General features: G+C 39.3%; 1 protein-coding gene across 1 annotated transcript; it reads right to left on the bottom strand.

Moving 5' to 3' along the window:
• Positions 1-1,916: 1,916 nt before the first annotated feature.
• LOC310820567 (patched domain-containing protein 3-like) lies at positions 1,917-7,131 on the bottom strand (the record flags this gene model as incomplete). Its single annotated transcript, XM_083692268.1, has 4 exons — positions 1,917-3,433; positions 5,816-5,961; positions 6,178-6,299; positions 6,748-7,131. 4 exons carry the CDS (start codon positions 7,129-7,131, stop codon positions 1,917-1,919), a joined length of 2,169 nt encoding a protein of 722 aa, XP_083548394.1.
• Positions 7,132-16,024: the final 8,893 nt, after the last annotated feature.

A 16,024-nucleotide genomic window follows, 5' to 3' on the forward strand; every position in this document is an offset into this window, starting at 1 on the left:
TCAAGAACTATGTGGAAACAGTGTAACAATAATACACAAACAAGCATCTTTCACACAAAATAATTAAGTGGAAACTACATTCTGTCATACTTTGTAATAACTGGTAATTCCGTCATACCTTGTAACAACTGATAATTGTCTGTCTAATTGTCTATCAGTAATTACTGGTAATTACCATGGTTATCACCATGGTATTACCTACTTATTCCAAGCTGTAATGTTAAGTGCTACCGATACACTAGGGATATACAGTAGAATGCCCTCCATAAGTAAAGGGACACTGAAGCATTTTTTCTTCTTTTGGCTCTACTCCAAAGGTCTGGATTTGAAATCAAACAATTATTATGAGGTTAAAGTATAGATTCTTAGCTTTTATTTGATTGTATTTGTGTACATATTGGTAATGACACTTTTTATACATAGTACCCCCATTTCAGGGCACCAAAAGTAATGGGACAGATTCATATAATGTCCAAATTAATCACTCATGTTTAGTATTTGGTTGACAATCCTGCATGCAGTAACTGCCTGAAGTCTGCGACCCATTGACCTCACCAGACGCTGGGTACAGGCCTGTACTGCAGCCATCTTCAGTTGTTATTTTGAGGTCTTTTTGCCTAAAATGTTATCATCAGGATAATTGAGAAATGATTCTCAACCAGTCAAGAATTATCCACTTTTTGGCCCGGAAAAACTCACTAGTTGCTATGGCAGTATGTTTTGGGTCATTGTTTTACTGTATGATGAAGCTCCATCCAATGAATTTGGAGGCATTTGCTTGTACACAAGCAGATAAGATGTTTCTGTACACTTCAGAATACATTCTGCTGCTGCCATCAGCAGTTACATCATCAATTAAGACAAGTCAACCAGTTGTAGTGGCAGCTATACAGTACATTCCCAAACCATAATCATGTTCAACAGATGAGGTGATATGCTGTAAATCTTGGGCAAATCCTTTTTTCTACAAACTTTCCTCTTTCAATCACTGTGGTACATGATCATATTCGTCTTATCTGTCCACAAGATCTTTTCCAGGCCTAAGCAGGCTTTTTAAGGTCATTTTTAGCAAACTGTAACTGGCCATCCTTTTGGAGGATAACTAATGGTTTGCACCGTGCAGTGAAGCCTCTGTAGTGGAGAGTGTTCCTGATCTATTAGACAGTTGCTCTGGGGTTTTTCTTAATTATGGTGAAAGTTCTTCAGGTATGCACTGTAGAAGTCTTCCTTGGCCTACCAGCCCATTTGAGATTGCTGAGCTCACCAGTGCTTTCTTTATTTTGAATGATGTTCTTAACTGTTGATTTGTAAATTCTAAGGCTTTAGCAATGTTTCTGATAAGATTTTTAGGATATTTCAGCCTAACAATGGCTTCCCTGACTTTCATTTCTTCATGTTGACAGACACCAATATCAGACTCCAAAGGCAAACACAAAGCCTAGAATCAATATTAGACATTGACAGCTCTCTTATGCCTGCACAAATGATGTGACAGAACACACGTCAAGCCAATTGTTCCATTACATTTGATGCCTTGAAATAGGGGGACTATATATAAAAAGTGTTGTCATTTGTAAATAGTGAAACCAATATGTACACAAATGCCATCAAATAAAAGCTGAGAATCTCTACTTTAACCTCATAGTAATTGTTTGTAACAGTAAATGCTTCACTGTCCCTTAGCTTATGGAGGGCACTGTATTATTGAACTGTGGTAACCATAAACAAAATATTTACGCATACAATTAAAAAAGAAATATGTACTATAAGATCATAAGAATATGGAAAGTAAGGAGTTGAATTTTAAAAACAAGGAAGGTTGTATTGTCATTGTATCTGCACCTTATTCTGTCATACTACCACCTAATACAGAATAGGTATTGAATTATTTGTGAAATTGCATCCCTCCTTTATTATCACTTGCTGCAAGTCCCCAAAAATGTTAGAAACACTGGAATAAAAACAATTCCATGAACAAGCCCCAATGTAATAACCAGGAACATGATCTTAAAAAAAGTCCTGAAGATGTAGCACCCAGAGGTAGAGAGCACCACCACCCCTAGAATGGTAGACACTGCCCCTTGCACTATGGGATAGCCCAAGAGGGCCAGAGCATCCACAGCCTTCTCGTTCACGTCGGCCTTGGTACTGGAAACGAAGGCGTAGGAGACATGAGCAGAGAAGTCCACAGAGAAACCTATACAGGTGACCAAGTTGATCATGGAGATTGAGTCTAGGTTGATACCCCAAAGCGTCATGAATCCTGCTACACCCACAATGACTGACACAATGGCAAAGGCTACCCACAGGGAGCAGAGAGGGTTGGGTATCAGAATGAAGGAGATGGCTAGCATTGCCACAGTGGCTACAACAATGGTCTGGAAGGTGTTGCTCTGAATGACAGTGTACTGATCATAGTAGATAAAAGTTGGGTGATAAACCAGTAATTCTGTTGGACATTGTTTAGCTCTTTTTCTGAGGTCTATCAACATGTCCTTCTCAGAGGTGATGTTTACAGTCTGAAGAAAGAAGCGAGAGGATTGGATCTTGTTTTCATTAGATAAGTTAATATCCTGTCTTAACATGGGATACTTTTCCAGGAAAGGTAGCAGGTTGCTTATGAAGTCCTTTTCAGATTGTATGTCACTGTCAATAGTTGTATTTATGTAGCTTTGGAAGGTATGAAACCAGGAGAAACTGCTGTTGACATAAGTCAATCTTTCTAATTGTTCAATGCACAAGCTGAGATTGTTCTGCTCATCTTCTTTCCAGTATGGAACTGGGTTTTTCACAGCCACCATAACAACTGGACCATAGAGAGAGAAGTGCTTACTCTGGTCATTGTAATAGTTTTTGATGTAAGAATCATCCAATGCCAGATTCCTCAGGTCTATACCCTCCTTCAATTCAGAACACCAGTAGACACTGACAGCCAGATAGCCAGCATAGAGAACAACCACAGCTGCTTTGGTCCATTTCAGTGTTAAAAACGGCCCATAATACTTCCTAAAAAAGCAACTCACTGGCTGCTCCTTCTCTGTCCCGGTGTCATGATCATAGGCTCCTCCCACACAGCAGATGCCGTACCCTTTCGACTTCCCGGGTGGAATGTCCTCTGGGACCTTAGCACAGGTGAACCAGTGCCTGTTGCTAGCTTCCCTCTGGCCATTCAGTACCAAAAACGCACCAAGGAGAGTGATGTTGTAGAAGTAGCAGAAGATGACAGCCGTACCGGCGTAAAGGCAGAAGGCCTGAACTGAGCCGAAGGGAGAGCTGAAGCCCAAGAAGAGCGCTAATGTGTCCGTTAGTGTGGTGATGGAGATGGAGATGGCTGCATCCCTGTACGTATCTGCCAGGCGGTCTGGCACTTTGTCCAGGACATTGGTCTTCTGCCAGCTAGAAATCATGATGAACATGTCGTCCATTCCAATACCTTGAATAATATTAAAATTGGTAATGAGCAAGGTGGTGAACATGATGTCAGATAAAGGAGCTGTTAAAGGAGCCAGAATTCAATCTGTGTCTCAGCAACGTAGATACGAAATAATGAGGTGACCATATTTATATAGGGACTATTTGCTGTGCTCGTTGGATTGCTGTGCGCGTGCGTCTGCAGAATCGCTATGACTTTTGCTTGAAGCTGAAACATCTCTGAAGTCATTCCTCAATGTCTATTGGTAATGTCTACTCTCATTTCCCTTACACGTGTGGAGCTATGATTTACATGTATGGAGCTATGATTTACGAGGAAATGTGCGTGTGGATCTCCAGCGCAGATACTTATGTCAACCCAGTATGCGCCATTGTGGCAACTGCGTGCTTGGAGCTGAGAAACTCTGATTTGAGTAGTGTGTCTCATTAATATCATAAATACACGCATTCTCATCTGATATTTTGCTCAAAGGGCCAGACTCTGATTTCCTTGCGCTCCGCACATTTTACGCACTTCTGGCTGCGCACTCTTCGGTATTCCCATTTTGAAACGGCACACGCCAAAGGGGTGTTCCACATTGTACGCACTCTGAATCACACCCTCTGCCTCAAAATCACACCCCTAGTCTCTGAGGTAACTTTGGTAAAACAGTCGTCACACACGTTCAATCCACTTCCATTTAAAAGCAAATTCGATTAGTTATGAATATTATGCATCTACTATTACTGTGTATTGCGATGTTACTGTATTGTAGCCTATGCATTCTGTTGTTCTTGGACTGTATTCCCTCGATCAACACCGGGTTTGTAATAAGCAATGAGAATACATTTGAAATTGTATACATTTAGGCTATTTAATATGGAAGCATTTTCAATGTGGCAGTATTGTACCGGATAGTACTACGAAAATGAAAAGTCAAATAGACTTTTTCAATTTGGCATCCATTATGCATACTAAATCATAAAAATGATAATGCAATTTATAATTTAAATTGTCATTGTGTCACAAACAATGCACACACATTTGGGGGAAAGGAATTGAACACACAATATTGATTCATCATTTGCCACATTTCATTATGGCATAATTGAATAGCAACTGACACTCTCAAGGTAGGCAAGATGACCGACACCACTAAAAAGAGAAACTGAGAGGGATCTATTCTCGTTTCCTTGCGCACCACCTTACAACGCACAGATCAGTGATTTACGCACCAAATGTGAATCTTTGGCATGGATTCGGATGCTCATGCACATATTGTGATCCTGCAGAAATACCAGATTTTTTTGTGAAGTTACTGTGTAAAGTATTAGTTATTATTAAAGGCAATATTAATAAGCTATGTGTCGGGAGTTTTCCAGATCTTTGTATAAATATCCACAGAGATGACACGTCGTCTTTGAGGGGACAACAAAGCGGTCTCCTCATCTGCCTCAATGTAAAATAGTCTATTCTTGTCTAACTCCGATTTTTATTGTGCCTGTGGTGTCGTTGATAAAATATTTATCGGCCATTGTTGCCAAACAACTATAAAATCATCAAGAGACACTTGGCCTGCAACCACAAAATGCTAGCTGACTAACTAAGCTAAGATCTCGCCTAGGGACCCCAAAATCATTCATGTTAATGTATTTAATAATCAGACTGAAATGTAGCATAATATTTGTCATACAGTACTTTTATGTTTAAATAAGTTTGCATGGCAAACAGAGGCACTGTTAGCATTTGCTATAAAGCATCGACTAACGGCAACCGTTAGAGAAGGGTTGGTTGAAACAACGTGATACTGTATATGTCAACAAATGTAATTTATGATATCATATAAAACATTTGGTCGTTGTCGAGCAGTGTCTTTACAACGGAGGACAATTTTCTCTGCATTTCTCATTCACTTTCCTTGGCCTCTATTGAGAACCTTGCCAGACCTTCCGAGCATATTGGGTGGAAGTGTCTGGGGACGGGATTAACATTGAAATAGAACTGCAACCCTTTGTAGTAGACTAAAGTTTCACTTTTTAGTGGTCTCGGTGTATTATGTTTCAAATGAAGTAGCATAGCATTGCTTACCTATTACAAATAATGGCTGCGCTGATGGAGGGGATGCAGTCCAAGAACAATGGAAGAAATAGGCCTACATTTCAAAGTTGTACTGTCATGTTATATACTGGAATACAAGAGAGTGTGTGACAGGACAATTAAATACTTACTCGCAAGCCTTCCTCTTTGAATAAAGCAATAACACTAGTTCTATCGTGGATATGGGAACGGCTGTGTTGCGATCATATAGGCAAGAGGTGCAGCCTTGTCAAAGCCAATTTTGAATATGTTTGATGACACATTTTTCATGGAAATAAAATGTTGAGGGGAATGGACCTTCCTTACCCATGATCATGAAAGGTGTGGTCGCCACGGTGATGACGAAAGTCTGCTCCAGTAACAATAACATCCCAAAACTGGACAGCACTGCTAGACCTGTAGAAAGGACTCCAATGGTGGCAACCCACACCTTAGTCCTCACATTGTCTAACCTGAATACATTAACACATAAACAATGACATAAACATGATCTATTAATTCAGACAAAAAAAATCTGAAAATCTCTGCACAGTAATTATAGTTGTAATTTTGGAGGGTGTGATTGTCCTGAGGGTAACTTGGCCTCCCACTCCAAATTCATTAATTAATATAGAATTAAAAAGAATCCACAATATGAAAATGATGTTGTAGATAAATGTTTTACAAACCTGAAGCATGATATAATTGAAAAAGAGATGGCAATGGTATATGTGATGGAAAAAGGAAGGATTATTGTAGATGGGATTTTCTCAAATTCCCACTGCTTTGACATGGAAGTGGAGTATGACACCTATAGTAGAAAAGGATAACAGATAGTAAAATATTACTGCTCCAGTAAAAAAAAAATATATATAAAAAATGTAAATGTATGAAGATGATCCTGTAACTCAGTAACTCACCTGTGTGACGGTTGTACGGGTATATTCACTTGAGAGTAATTCTATAAACCCTTTAAGCCAAGTATCTGCCCTTGTTTTGTTGTCCTCTCTTAAATAGTAAAAAAGTTGTATGGCTTCAGCACTTTGAACAAGTGAGTTGTTGCCCATTTTTACACTACCAAGAGTGAAATGCAAGGATACCCTATCAATGGTAGAATTATGGATTGGAAATGTCAAATTGTAAAGACTAATACTGTTGGCTTTGTAGCCAATAATATCTAATATGGCATTGGAGGAGCAATTTCCATTCACTGTTGAACAAATGTCCTCATATTTAAATTGTTCATCTTCATCCCTCACAGTCATGTTCTGAACCTTTCTGTCCAATAGTAATATTTCCTGAAGCGGTTCTGCTGTCAAAATGTTTCCCCGATATGTGGCTATAAAAGATGCATATGTGCCATCTGTACTCAAACTCAGGCTGGAAAACATGGAGTCATCTTGAGGAAAGTTTTCTTGAATAAAACGTCTCTCCATTTTGGCTTGTCCATCCAGAGGGGTGAACTGCTTTTCAATGTCGTTCGATACATTGTCTTTCAGAAAACAAAATCCACTTCCCAATGCCGCTGAGAGGATAAAAGGAGCTACAAAGAACCACCAGGGATGGGTTCCGATGAAATGGCCAATTATTTCGAAACAGATGCGTAGTGGTTTCTCTATGCAGTCTGTGTGACATTTCGCCATACTGTAGCTATAGGAACTCAAAGTCTCCAATGGGTATTATGAAAGTCTCCAATGGGTATTATGAACACAAGAACAGTAGAGATCCCCACAGTCCTCAAGAGTATGTGTCATGGGATGCTTTACTACTCCTTTATTAGGGGGTATTTGCATATATGGAGGCAGAGTCTCAGGTAGCAAAGGACATTGGTCATCTCATCACTGGATGGAGGGCAATGTGGCTATCAATGGCTTCAGTGTTCCACAGTTCTTTATTCATCATGCACCGAAGGACACAAGTCTTCATCCTCCCACAGTTAGTTTTCGGTTTAAAGCTTAAGCTAAAGCCTCTACCTAATCGTCGATATTTCGATGACAATGATAGGGGCCTAATCCTTGACTTCACACTTTTTACTGTCAACTTAATAAATCTCCATTGTTCAGTGTCATTACTGGCTTATACCCAGCAGTGCTTGAATCAATGCATGCAAGTCTTTTGACTCTCTTCAGATAAGCTTGAGTAACAGAACAATGGCAAGCTTTATTGTTGATAGCCTCTTTGTTAGCTATACTGTCAGACCATACAATTAAAAGATTGAGTTCTCTGCCTGCTAAATTGACTATAATTTTCTTGGTCAGACATCCTGGTCTCCCTTGCCTCCACCCTGGGGGTACAACCAGCACAATCATTAGAATGCATGGTGGCAATCTGAACAAACCCAAAACATATAAAATAAATATCTTTCCTGCAATAGGTAGTGTCATTTAGCTCTGCAGTTAATCTAAATTAACAGTAATACAACCTTGCACCAGAAACACAGAACAATGTTTTTGGTTGTGTGAATATTTTGAACACAAACTGAACTGATGATAATTCTATTCAAAGGATCTACAATATTGCAGGGTTAGGGTTAGGGTTATCACAGACTATATACATACTGGCATGCTTCATTAAATATGACCCTTTACAACACATCCTTATTGTCAGGCAGCTGTTGAGGTGAACACAAGGAACACATTCACTTACCTGCAATATTATGAAAAGGATCATTAATTGACCAATTCCATGCTGTGTAATTAGAGATCAAAGCAACTGGATCTCAGATTACAGATAAAGACATGATAAAAGGAGTGTTATCCCTCTTTGGTTAAGAATGTGATTTTGTTTCTCTTTAGTTTTTTCAAGCCCTTTCTCTCTCTCTCTCACACACACACACACACACACTCAATAAGCTCTAAATATGCAATGGAAACAATAATGCTTATGATCAGATATATAAGACATATAAAGCTTTGTATTTACTTGGTTCTTTTGTCCTTGAAATAACACACTGGGGTGTGAACATGGTGTTGTGTGCAGCCCTGTATGCTTATATGAGGCTAATTTCCCTATGTCAAGTTGAGGTTTCCATAATATTGCAGGTAGGTGTTTGTTGTGTTCTGGGTCAATCACCTAGACAGGCTACCATACATTTTATAACCTACAGTAGGGCCATTTTACAAAGGCACTGTTACAAAGTGGGAAAGCAGCCAGTCTCACTGGTTATGAACAACTATCCCAAGATGTCATGTTGTTCTAAGAAAGCTTACAAAAGTGTATTTTCCTGGTACGGTTGTAGACTACATTATAGCCTAGCGCTTCCTTATTTTGTGTGGATTAATGAATTTACTTACTTGTAAATTTAGGGGTTGAGATCAACAAAACAGTTGAGAGTGCTGCATCAGAGAGCGGGCCATGGGCGCACACTGAATAGGGAAGGAGTTGTAGTAGTTATTTAATAAATGTTAATTCATTTCAAACTTTATTTCACAGTATTATTTGAAAGCATTCCAAGGATGTAAAGGTCAGTTTGGGATAAACGTGGTCGTAGGAGTCGGTTTTGTGTCAGTATGTCTTCCTTTGTCAGATAGTCCACTCTATTCAATGTGGTTTTAAGAGGCATCTCAGGCATAACTTAATTGATGATGGTTTACTTACACCATTGCATTCTGAGTGTTATTTGAGAAGAATATTTGAACATTAATTATTTAGGCAAGGTAAGGCAAGGTAAGGCAAGGCAAGTTCTTTAGTTCAAGGCAAGTTCTTTAGTTCAGAACATGAATTGATGTTATCGCAATTTGTCAATTTAATGCCAAAAGTAATAAAAATTGTTGACTTGAATGAGACTACAGTGGCCCAGAGGGGCAAACACAGTTTTTGTTAGAGCAAACACTACGGTATTTCCACACCTTTTTTTTAAGTGACATGCTATATTTCATTCAAATGTCCTCACTTTTTTCCCAAAATACTCTTTTTCAAATGCTTTCTCTTTTTCAAATAAAAAGCTATATTTCTATTAAAATAATCTTCTTTTATTAAAAAGAGCATTTGTTTTTAAAGAAAAGATAACATTTTATTTGATTATGGTGGTTTTATTTATTTTATTTTATTATGTGGTCGAGCAGGCGGGGAGGTCCAGTAAGAGGTAAGGGGCTAGGTCCGTGGAAGGGTCGACGAGGGGAAACCAAGGAGGACGAGGTATCTGGATGGCGGCACAGGAGAACAGGTTCGGTTACGAGGAGGAAGGGACACCTTGCTAGTACCGGGTTGGACCCCCTTTTGCCTTCAGAACTGCCTTAATTCTTTGTGGCATAGATTCAACAAGCTGCTGGAAACATTCCTCAGAGATTTTGGTCCATATTGACATGATAGCATCATTGCTGCAGATTTGTCGGCTGCCCCCTTTTCCTGCTGTCCTCCAAATTGCTTCTTCTTTCCAATACTTGGTAATTTCAATATGGTGAAACCAATCTGAAAAAAGAAAACACTGAATTAAAGCTGAGAATATCTTAACCATATAGTAATTGTTTGATTTAAAATCCAAATTGTTAGAGTATGGCGCTAAAAGAACACAAATGCTTCCTCTTTCTCATACTTATGGAGGGCACCGTATTTCCATGTTGCAGCACAGAAAGTTTGTTTGGCTGTCTCGTTCCACTTTATCAGCGTATTGCAGTATACTTACCTCTACATTTTCACAATATGATACAGAATCACACTCTCTATTGAAATGTACCAGAAAACACTTTCACATCTTGTTTTGCACACTATTACATACTGTACCACGGCATGTTAGAATGATTCAGAAGGTACAGTAGTTGCACCAAGATCAAAACCATGAAAACTAGACACTAGGATAATTGTTCGGACGTATTGACACGGAGGCACAATCACCGAACTGGCAACGAGACAGAGGAACACACAGACTAAATACACAGGGAATGATGGTAAGGAACAGGTGGAATCAATCGGGGTGGGGTAGACAATTACACAAGCGGGAAATACACAAGGGCAGATAGTGAAGTGACAGAAAGGAAAAATAATGTGAATAAAACAGGAATGAAATTAATAACAAAAACAAAGACAAACAACACTAATGCACAGGATGGGACGTTACAGTGTTACTGTTATTCTGAAAGTTAAAAATCATTCATGTTCATGGACATAAACAAGAACTGTAGTGTCTTTACGGTCAAAGTGGTATTTTCCGATATTTTATTTTTCACACTGTGCAAATAAAGATCTAGTGTTATGGTAGTTCTATGATTGATGTACTTACAATTTTTTTATAGGATCCTTATGATCCCAAAGGGTGCCTGTGTAGGCTCACTGGTGTTATAACGTTATACTACCAAGCTTGGATTAACGACTGGTGTCCAGCAGCAAGGCTGGCACAGAGAGTGCAAACGTATTGGATGTTCATAGGAGAAGGTTAGGTTTAGAAGGAGAGTTTAAGAAAAAAAACTATTTTATCATCAAATCAGTTGGCCATTGAAAACGTTCATTGGTGAGCTGCCTATGACAACATACAGGACTTTTCTCTGCTTGATTAATTATTACCTGTGCAGTACGAGTCTGTTCCATACCTCACAGATATACGTTTAAAAAGTTTAATTGGTATCAAAAAGCTTTTTTATCAGAGTTGATCATTTTTAGTTTTTGGCACATTTTACAGTTGAAATGGTGTTAATAATTAAAAGTTGTAAGATCAAAAATGTTGGTCTCCATAGACCTCCATGTTAAAAAGTGCACTTTCAAGTAACGTTTAAAAAATATTATAGGTATCAAAACCAAAAGTCATAGCAACACAAGTTAGACCTCTTTGCACGTTTTAAAGTTGGACTAGTGTGAATAGCTTAAAAGTTGTAGGAGGAGCAGCAGGTGGAAGTATTGGAATAATAATAATAAGTATGTAGAAGAACAATCCTTGGACTATACTGAAACAAGCCCACCTAACAATGTAATGCTAAGGGCAGCTGTGATGGCCGAGTGGTTAAGGTGTTGGACTTGAAATCCAACGGGGTCTCCCTGTGCAGGTTCAGAACCCTGCTCTCAGCACAGAGACAACTGTGTCCCTCTTTATGTATTAGATGTCGGCCCACCTTTGGAAACCTCACATTCAGAAAAAATGAGTTGTTGACGCAGGACGGTTGATGTAATGGTGTAAATGCAAAAGTGGTTCCTAATGCCTTTTGGATTTCCTTTCAAAGCCCTTTGTTACGGTCCCTCCCCCTAACCAACCCTCTGGCACCACCTCGAGGCCGCGGCGGTCATCACTGGAGCGTCCTCCTCCCAGTCGACAGCGCACCTGAACCCGATCCCCAATCAATGCACCTGCAACCCATCCCCAATCAACGCCCTACAAAAAGGGCCTGAACTCCACTACAGTGCCAGAACGTACTGTGTCTATGGTAACCTTCCCACGAGACCTGCAGACGCTTCAGCCCTATCGCAATATCCCTACGTGTTCCTAGTGTTTGTTTTACCTTGTGTCTCACCTTGTTCTCCTGTGCCCCTCCAGAACCCTTGTCTCCCTTGGACTCCCTTGTTTATCCCTTCCACGGACCTAGCCCTACCACGCACGTCGACCTTACCCCTCTCTGCTACTGGATTCCCCGTTACTGAACCCTGGACCGGACCCCGACGACCCCTTGGATTATCCTTCTCTCCCCTACCCCTCTCCCTATTTTTGTTATTAATAAATACACCTTTGGGCTACACATTCCCTCTCTCTGTGTGCCGTCATTTGGTTCCTCAGACATTCCTGTGTAACACCCTTTCCTGTAAGGCCATGTCTGTCACGCCTGAGGTTGCTGTCTGGTGACTCTGGTGTCCTCCTCTGGCGGTCCGGTGCCAGTGCTCTCCCAATCACCAGGATTCATATCACCTGTGTGTTCTGTCTTGTGTTTGTTATATATAGCCTGTGTGTTCCCTATGTCTGTGTCGGAGATTCTCTCTGTAGTCTGTGAGTACCCTGTCTGCCAGTCTGTTTACGTGTATCCAGTTGTTTGCCCCGTTGCCCTATATTGCTATTATTATTTCTTAAGTTCAAGATTTAGTCCACTTATTAAGTGAGTACCTTTGTTGATGGAGCTTGGTTTTCTCCACCTTTATTTTACCCGTTCTCCCCAGTGTATGTTTTTGTGTTGTGCACCAAACCTCTCATTAAAGACATTCTTTATTTTTACTACTACGCCTTCCGTTTGAGTATTCGTCTGCACTTGGGTTCACCATTGCTAACACATGTCCCTTTCACATGTCGAGGTAACTTAGAAAATTATAAGTAACTCGAAAAATAAGTTCCAGAAGAAACTTTGTGGGCTTGAAACGTCTTATTTTGGTAGTGGAAAAGGTTTAAAGATGTTTCGATAGATAGATTTGCTGAGTAGTTGAAAGAAAGTGAGAGTCTTATTATGGTAGCGGATAAAGTTAGAGATGGTTTGGTTGGGTGGATAGAATGTTAGATAGATAGATAGATAGATAGATAGATAGATAGATAGGATGAGCCAGGGGTATTTCAGTGGAGTAGGTAGAGAGTTGGTTGGTTAATTAGATGAGAGTTTTTGGAGTTACAAAAAGCTTCATCGTTTTAAAGGTTTAATAAGTATCAGAAAGTTTTTAACATTGTTGATAATTGTCTTGGTAGTTGAAAGAAAGTGAGAGGTTGGTTGATTGGATGGATGAATGAATGAATGGATAGATAAAAGAGAAGATGGATAGATGAGAGGGGGGAGATATAGAAAGATCAAAACAATTAAGAGGTTAATCCGCATGGGTACTGAGTGAAAATGTAAAAAACTGGTTAGATATCTAAACAGAACAAAGGAAAAACAAGCAATGTGCAGTTTCAGAACCCTGCTCACAGTGCAGAGACAACAACGTCCCTCTTTGTATAGGCCCACCCCACATGTCGGCCCACCTATGGAAACCTGATATTCTGAAAAAAATTATTTGTTGAGCTGCAATTGCAGAAAGGTTAAAGGGTTTGCTGTAAAACCAAAAGTTGTTCCTAATAGACTCTCTGCTCATTTGTTGAGCAAAGACAAAAAGGGGTTACATATCTAAACAGAACAAAGGAAAAACAGGCAATGTCTTTCACAACTCAAAGTGTGTTGTTACACATGTATTTGTATAATGTAAAGGCTTATTCATGCTTCATCGACAACATGACTAGGGATCTGCGAAGGTCGCGCAATTGTTGCATAGGAGGTTGCACAGGGGTTCGCGCTCCTCTCTCGATTTCTCAATGAGCGACCTGCCGCATAGATGTTGCACACCATTCATTGGTATGTTAGTGAATGGAGGTGGAGCTGAAACAGTTCTATAGCTAAAAGCACCGGTAGACCGAGACAAACTATTCTGAGGTCATACAGGCAGCCTTTGTTTACTAGCTAGCTAGTTAGCTTTGTTTGTTAACTAGCCACTACTGCTTCCCTACTTTGACTGCAGCTCTTAATTAAACCATTAATTATGTAATCGGTAATATGAAAGCCAAATATGTGTGTTCTATCTAGAGAACATGACACCACTGCACGTAGGCTGTGCAGAAGTATGAATTACAGAGTGCTTGTGACAGTGTTGCACAGCAAAAACTGCATAATAGTCGCACAATTGACGCAGAAGCATGTAGAGGCCTTAAGTTGCGTCTTCGTAACATGGCTTCTGTAAAATTATATTCAAAAGTCTCTATATCAGGCTTCCTCAATAAGCAAACTCTGGTCCATGTCTAGATCTTGAAAAGTCTTTGTCTGTACTACGGACCAGGTGGTGCAGAAGGTAACCGGATGAGAGTTTTTGGAGTTACACAAAGCTTAATAGTTTAATAGGTGTCAGAAAGCTTGATCAGGGATGATAAAAATGTTATGGGGAGTTGAAAGGAAGTCAGATAGGTTGGTTAGGTTGGTTGACTGGATGGATGAATGGATAGAAGAAAGAGAGGATGGATAGGTGAGAGAGGGGAGGTATAGAAAGATCAAAACAATTAAGAGGTTAATCCTCATGGGTTGTACTGAGTGAAGCAGTAGTGACTGGTGAAAGGATGATGGCTATGTAGTTTAGATGTATATGTTTGGAATGATAGATAGTGTGTTAGAAGATCATAGTTAGAATGTTAGATAGATAGATAGATAGATAGATAGATAGATAGACAGATAGATAGATAGACAGATAGATAGATAGATAGATAGATAGATAGACAGATAGACAGATAGATAGACAGGATGAGCCAGGGGTAGCTCAGTGGAGTGGATAGAGAGTTGGTTGGTTGAGTGATTGACAGAGGTAGAGTTGACAGTTTTTGGAGTAAAAAATAAATACAATTTAATATAATTTTAAACGTTTAATAGGGTTAGGGCTAGAGTTGGATTTTCTGGGTAGTTGAAAGAAAGTGAGATAGGTTGGTTAGGTTGGTTGATTGGATGGATGAATGGATAAATGAAAGAGAGGATGGACAGATGAGAGAGGGGAGGTGTTGAATGATCAAAACTATTAAGAGGTTAGCCAGTGTGTCTAATACTGAGTGAAGCAGTAGTGACTCGTGAAGGGAAGAAAGGATAATGCTAGGTAGATGAAAGGTTAGATAGATAGAAGGTTAGAAAGATAGAAGTAGATAGATAGTATGTTCGAAGTTCATACAGTAGATAGATAGGATAAGCCTGGGGTAGTTCAGTAGAGTGGGTAGAACTGGTAGCCAAGAGAGTGCATTATTGTGTAATAATTCTAAGAATGCATTCTGCAGGTCTCCTGTTGTTTTTATTCAAGAGTTGTGAAAGTTCCATGGCAGTTGCAGTAACATTGGGGCTCTCAGATTGTTGACCTAAATCTACCTCTCATTAACCAGATGAGAGGTTTTGGAGTTAGAAAAAGCTTAATAGATTAAAAAGTTTAATAGGTATCAAAAAGCTTTTACATTTTACATTTGAAATGGTGTTAATAGCTTAAAATGTGTAAGATTGGCAGTGGTACAACATTTTTTGTTTTCCACAGGGGAGTGACGGACGAAACGATGATTGACAGGGGGATGAACCAATACCTGGGAGAGAGACAGAGGTAAAAACAAACAGACAAACGACACCACACGCACACAAATGTGGGGACGTAACAAGCTTAATAGTTTAAAACGTTTAATAGGTATCAAAAAGCTTTTACATTTTACATTTGAAATGGTGTTAATAGCTTAAAATGTGTAAGATTGGCAGTGGTACAAAATGTTTTGGTTTCCATAGACCAAAAAAAGTGGACTTTCAAGTTTGTAACATTTAAAACGTTTAATAGGTATCAAAACCAAAATACGTCATAGCAACCCAAGTTAGACCTATCTGCACGTTTTAAAGTTGGATTGGTGTGAATAGCTTAACTTTTCATACTGCATTCCATATTTATTCTGTTTATTTACTTTACTTTACTTTACTTTAATGTTACTGTTAATACATATATACTGCTTATACTGCACTGCCTATAGAGCTCATATGCTGCTTATACTGTTCATACTGCATTCTATTTATTCTGCTTATAATGTTACTGCTAATACATATACTGCTACACTGCACTACTTATACTTATACTGCACTACTTATACTGCTCATATACTGCACTACC

This window comes from Argentina silus (assembly GCF_951799395.1).
Source record: "Argentina silus genome assembly, chromosome: 1".
Lineage (NCBI taxonomy): Eukaryota > Metazoa > Chordata > Actinopteri > Argentiniformes > Argentinidae > Argentina > Argentina silus.